At 40.6% G+C, this 6355-nt stretch overlaps 1 protein-coding gene across 1 annotated transcript; it reads right to left on the bottom strand.

Moving 5' to 3' along the window:
• Positions 1 to 732: 732 nt before the first annotated feature.
• Positions 733 to 1659, bottom strand: LOC108259731 (myosin light chain 4). The gene has a single exon (XM_047151969.2). It carries the CDS (start codon positions 1542 to 1544, stop codon positions 927 to 929), a length of 618 nt encoding a protein of 205 aa, XP_047007925.1. The 5' UTR covers positions 1545 to 1659; the 3' UTR covers positions 733 to 926.
• Positions 1660 to 6355: the final 4696 nt, after the last annotated feature.

A 6355-nucleotide genomic window follows, 5' to 3' on the forward strand; every position in this document is an offset into this window, starting at 1 on the left:
TTCGCCTTATGTTTCTCGGCATTTTTTATTTATTTGTTGTTTTTTTTTTGCTCCAATTTCATTTCTGAGATACAATGCGGATGAGATAACGCAGCAATTTTCCACCTCCACAAAGATCAGGACACCGTGTTTCATATCACACCATTCCAGAAACCGCAATCTGATCTTATTGCATCTCTCTGCTCTGATTCATCAGCAGTCATTTGCACCTAAAAAAAAAAAAAAAAAAAAAAAAAACAACCTCTCACTGGCGATTTGAGTGCTTTAATGTTTCCCTGCTGGCATTTCACACCAAAGGAGAGTGACACCGAGGATTTCAGACGTACAGCTATAAAAAGCTTTGCCATTTATTCATTTATTGATGCATAGCTCTGATGCACTCCCAGCGGATACGTGTTTCACTTCCTCAAGATACGTGTTTCCGTTCCACCACAAATGTTCGTGCCTGCGTTTTGCTCTTTCTTTAAATAGACGAATGGACAGTGTGCTGTTTATGCCTTATACCACAGCTCTGAAAGATGGATTCTGATTGGTCAGAAGGTACTGATACATTTTTTTTTTTCTTTCAATGAAAACGCCTAAACTCTTCTGATAGAGTAGAATTTCTATAGAAATGCTCCATGTAAACAGAAGAAAAACATATAGGAAAAAAAAAAACAACAAAACAAATGTAATCATTGGCAATTTTGTTGTTGTTGTGGAAATTGTTGTGGAATAAAAGGAATAAAACTCTTCATGAGTCACGTTTTATTCCTTACATGTTTGAGTATGCAATTAAATATTTGGAAAAGTAAAGAGTTTCTCGTAATCGTCTCTTGTGACAGACGTATTTGTCTACAAAACTACATTACTATTGCGTTAAGCTGCCACTAATACATCATAAACCTTTAAAATGCTTTATAATGAAATTTTATCCCAAGTCCAGCTCAACCAGAGAGGATATGTTTGACAAAAGTTGCGTAATTGATGCATCCGTTGGCGTCCTCTTGCCCCGCCATGAGTCGATCCACTTCGTCCTCGGTCATCCTCTCTCCGAGCGTCGCCAGGACGTGACGCAATTCCGCCCCCATGATGGTCCCGTTGCCTTCTTTATCAAAGACCCGCAGGCCCTCGACGAAGTCCTCGAAGTTGCCTTTATTCTTGGACCTGGAGATGTGCTGCAGCATGGGCAGGAAGGTCTCAAAGTCCAGCATCTTGCTGTGCATCTCCTCGGCCCGTGGCTTTCCGAGGACCTTCAGGACGTCGGCATTGGTGGGGTTCTGACCGAGCGCCCTCATCACGTCTCCGCACTGCGCGTACGTGATCTTCATCTCGTTCGTCGGTGTGCGGTCAAACAGCTGGAAGGCTTCCTTGAACTCCTCGATCTGCTCAGCTGTGAACTCCACCGTCACGCTCTTTGGGTCAAACGCCGGTTCCTTGGGCGGCTCGGGTTCGACCGGAGCGGCGGGAGCTGGCGTCGGGGCGGCCTCTTTTTTCGGCTCGGGCTTCTTCGGCTCGGGCTTTTTGGGCTCCGGCTTCTTGGCTTCGACTTTCTTAGGGGCCATGGGTGCTGTGGAAGAGAGACTCTTTAATAATAACGGCTGGGATTATTGTTATGTTTTGAGGTCAGAGACAGCGAGAGGGGTCAGAAAGCTCAGGCCACAGAGGATGAGATCGTCTCACCGAGCTTTTATATCAGCTCGCCCCAGGGAGGAGAGATTAGGCCCACTGGAGTCGGTCCTACGGAGCTCTATAAAAGGAAGAAATCCAAAATAGATCAGGCTGGACATGACACCAAACAATGAGCTATTGTTTTCAGCTGCTAGCACAGTGAGATGAGTTACATCAGCTGTGACTGCTAGAGCAGGTCTGCTAGGATAAATCACCAGATCAATAAGCCTTAATTCACATACACTTGGATCCATGTTTAAAAATAATGCTTAGCTTAATGTTAAATGCCAGCTAGAATAAAAAATAAAATAAAAAAAAAAGTACATCGTGCACACATTTTTTGCACCTTAATTAAACACATAAATAATATAAATGATGCAAAATTTCAAAATACGAGTCTAGCAGAGCTAACAAGTAAATGAAGCTTGTAGCTACCAGTTTAGCCGATATCGTTTAGCTCGATTACATCATTCGTCCTCATACCTTTTAATAATTACCTCTTATTAAAAACCGCTCTCCCATATCTTTTTTTACACGTAGGTATAGATACGTTCAAGATCCATTCTGTATATGTTCCCCTTTCGTAATGCGTCTAATATACATCAAAATACACTCTTTTTTTTTTTTTGTATACAGTGCATGTACGTTTCTTTGTATTCAACCCTTTTAGTCCTTGGGCACACAGATGAAAAGCATAATTCATCATGAGTCACGATAAAGTAGAGCGAAAAAGCGAGCAGAGAGAGAAAATAAAGCCGTTTAATTTAGTCGCACACAAGGTTGCTGGGAAACTGCCTTTCCAGCACTCACGCTGAAATTATTTTGGGCGATGCATACTTTATGACTTGGCCTAAGGAAAAGTTGAGGTTTGAAAGTTTGAAGCGTCTGCCAAATTCTCTTTCTCTCGGTGGATTCGCCCGTCTTCCTTTTTTTTTTGTTTTTTTGTTTTTTTTCTCTTCCCTCCACTCTTATTATTATTATTTTTTTCACGGCTCCAAATTGAAAAGTCTTTGTACATTAGTAGCTCCGAGCGACAGGCAGAAGGAGGCTTCATACACTGAGAAAACCTAATCAACTCTGTGTATACGGGTACAGTTCATTCTCGAAGCCGATTGGTCCGAAGGTATTGACGAACGTTCTATGAGAGCAGCCCTGTCAGTAGCGCACCTACAAACCGCGGCTTTATATTCATCGTTTCTATGGTAACCGCTCGTTCACAGGGACTTGTACGACGGATGCTTCGCGTTTGAAAAACGTAGAAGTTTTCTTCGGAAGGAGTCTCCGGTGTCGGTGCTTTGTAACGGTCCGAGCTACGGTACAGTACAGCTCTGACGTCTTCAGGACAGAGGAGTCGCTTTTTTTTTTCTTTTCTGTTTTCCTCTTGTAAACCGCTCCCAACATGGTAACGTTACCTTCACATGCAAATTAGCCTCTATATTTAGGATGGTAGTAAATCAGGGCCTGGGAAATACTGTATAAACTCTTAAGCCTACGCTGTGACGTTTGAACATTTGTTTACCATTTCATTTATAGAAGGAGTCTCCAGTGTCGCTGCTTCGTAGCAGCTGTAAATTGAAGTATTACGACGTTTTCAGGGCCGAGGCATTGGCGCTTTGTTTGAAATTGATTTCAGTCTAAAAAGAAAAGCAGATCGCCTCTAGAGCTTGGTTGTTTTGCTTAACACGAATTCATTCAACTCTGTGAATACCGCCTGAACAGCTGCCACAAGTGGGTGTTAACTGCCATAAATTTGGCAGCGTTCTCTAAATTGGGTCGCTGGGTAGCGAGCCACCTCTTTCTGTTCAATGTATGCAGTTAAATTGTGTCTGAATGCAGTTAAAAGGTAAGGAAAGCTAAAATGATACTACTTTACAGTGGCAAGCCGCAAAATCTAGTAACAGGATCCACTGTTATGCGTCAGGCCACACCTCCTTCCTGATTGTGGCGTGATTCTGTCTCGACACGGAGCCGCGAGTTTAAAAGGTCCGTGTTATTTGTTTGTAGACAGCAGTGTGTCTATCACACAGCGTGAGCAACCGAGCCAATTAGTCTGTTTGAGATACTCGAAGATATATACCGCATGAAATAGATCGAAGTTAAGCATACGACTGTTTCGGAACTGTACACCTGAGGAAGAGGAGGATATAAAGGAGCAAGCTGGAACGCGAGTATCATCTCAAATCTGCTTCTCTGGCACATGCTGTAGATAGAATTATACACAGTAAGCATAAAGGAGTCGTCTACTGATTCATTTCTAACCTCGTCTCCACACAAACACGACTCGGCGGAAATCATGGGACTGAAAACGGCATCGCAGCTGGGAGAGAGAAAAAAAACAAAAACAAAACTTCAGCACGATGAAAACTTTATTTAAAAAAAAGTCAGTTGTGGAGTTTGGAGAGGAAAGAGAGGTCGAGGAGGGGATGGATGAATATTTGAAATCTTATTATCCAGAATCCGTTGTTGTTTCGAGTGATTTAAACTCTTTACACACATTTGTTTAGACTTTGTAAAATAAGCTCGCCTCCATTTGCAGTGGTGTACAAATACAATAAGCATTATATATGTGTATACATAAATAAATAAATAAATAAATAAATAAATAAATAAATAAATAAAAACTCGTGTAAATGTAGCCTCTTTAACCTAGCTCTAATGTACATTAAAAAAAGGTCTATCTATCTATCTATCTATCTATCTATCTGACTGTCTGTCTGTCTGTCCATCTGTCTGTCTATCTGTCTATCTATATATCTATCCATCTGTCTGTCTGTCTGTCCATCTGTCTATCTATCTATCTATCCATCTGTCTGTCTGTCTGTCCATCTGTCTGTCTATCTATCTATCTATCTATCTGACTGTCTGTCTGTCTGTCTGTCCATCTGTCTGTCTATCTATCCATCTATCTATCTATCTGTCTGTCTATCTATCTATCTGACTGTCTGTCTGTCTGTCCATCTGTCTGTCTATCTGTCTATCTATCTGTCTGTCTGTCTGTCTATCTATGGCTTTTTCTCCTTCCACAGAAACAATGGACACGATTTCATCCATGCAAAAATAAATAAACAAACAAACAAACAAATGAATGAGTGAATGAATGAACAAACAGACAGAAAGACAAACAAACAAACAAACAAACAAATAAATAAATGTTATTCATTAATTAATTACATTTTTCCCAGTAAGTTCGGTTTAATAATATTAGTTTAGGTATTTGGTACATTTTCATAGGTATGAAAGTGATTATGAATAAATATAGATGACGCTGATCTCAAGAGGATACGCGAGTCGGCTCTCTTTGTTCGTCTAAAGGAGTCGGCTCAAAGAGTCGATTCTTTTGAGAACGAATCACTAACGGGTGACACGCAGGGATGAATGTAAACGCGCTTGTCCACGATCAATCACTATAACGTCAGGTTGTACAGTAACACGATCTGAGATTTGAAATCTTTTCTTCTCTTGAGATTTTGTCTCGTTATTTTCAGTTAGTCATATAAAATAAAAAGCACGAAAAATATCAGAGAGTCTAGCAGATCCCGTCACCCCATGAGTTGTGTAATTGGCAAAACTTTTCAGCAGGCTCTTCAGCCTTATAAATATTTATTTGCTGATACAGGAACTCATGTACCATTTTTTTTTTTGCCCGGAAATGAGTCTGTGGAGCTGGAATGCCTCATCGGTACTTGATGGAGGCACGTCGAGAGCCACTTGCTATCCTTACAAATCTTTCCCTCGCCCCCGAGAGGTTAATCAATGTGCAGTCGAGCAAATCGATGGCGCCGCTCAATGACGGTGGAAAGTAACCATTATCATCAACTCGCTCTATCGAGAGCGAAAATGTGACGGAGGAAAGAGAAAGAGAAAAAAACAACAACCTGAGGCTAAAGAAGTGAAATATTTGCTTACAGGCCTGCGTTCCGCCTAAACCGATTTGTGACGTTTGACACTATTCGGTAGGGCGTGTCTCGAATTCATCGCCTCTGAAGTGCATCTGCGGTGACCTCTCTTGATTAGCCGATGCACTTCGCGGCCCTGGCGCAGAGAGCCGGAATGCAATCAATATTGTTTTCTCTGAAGGTGCAACAGTATGTGGGATATCACAGGCGTTTCCATGACAACAGAAAGCCGGTGGCCGAGTAACCATTGCGGCGTTTTATGTGCTTTCGTATTCAGAAAGCTCCCTCTAGATGAAGTGTAGCACGGTTGGATGTCATGCTTTTGTTTGATTTTCTTAAACATTTATTATTATTATTATTATTATTATTGAAAAAAAAAAAAAAAACTGAAAAATGTGTTCCTTTGTGTTTTGCGTGTATGTTGAAGGGGTTCGAATGTGATTGAGGAGATTTTTAGGAGAATTTGTTGTTTGCACAACAAATGTATGGGGGAAAAAACAACAACAACTGTTTCATTTATGCTATATGGAGTTCTCAGTATTGATTAAAAAAAATAATAATAAAAAATAAGTGTTCCAAGCTTTGGATAAATAACTACCACTGGACAGAATACAGACACAGAAATATATCTTAAACATTTTCCAGCCATCATATATGAAGACAGTCTAGCTCAAAATTGAGAGTTTAAACCCTTCTCTTATATTCAGTTATAATATTTACTTAAAACAGTTATTTCAAACACACTCAAGCAGAGTTATATTCCACAGTATAGTTACATGCAATGCTGTAAATCAGTTAGTTAGTGAGTT

Source organism: Ictalurus punctatus, chromosome 28, assembly GCF_001660625.3.
Source record: "Ictalurus punctatus breed USDA103 chromosome 28, Coco_2.0, whole genome shotgun sequence".
Classification (NCBI taxonomy): domain Eukaryota; kingdom Metazoa; phylum Chordata; class Actinopteri; order Siluriformes; family Ictaluridae; genus Ictalurus; species Ictalurus punctatus.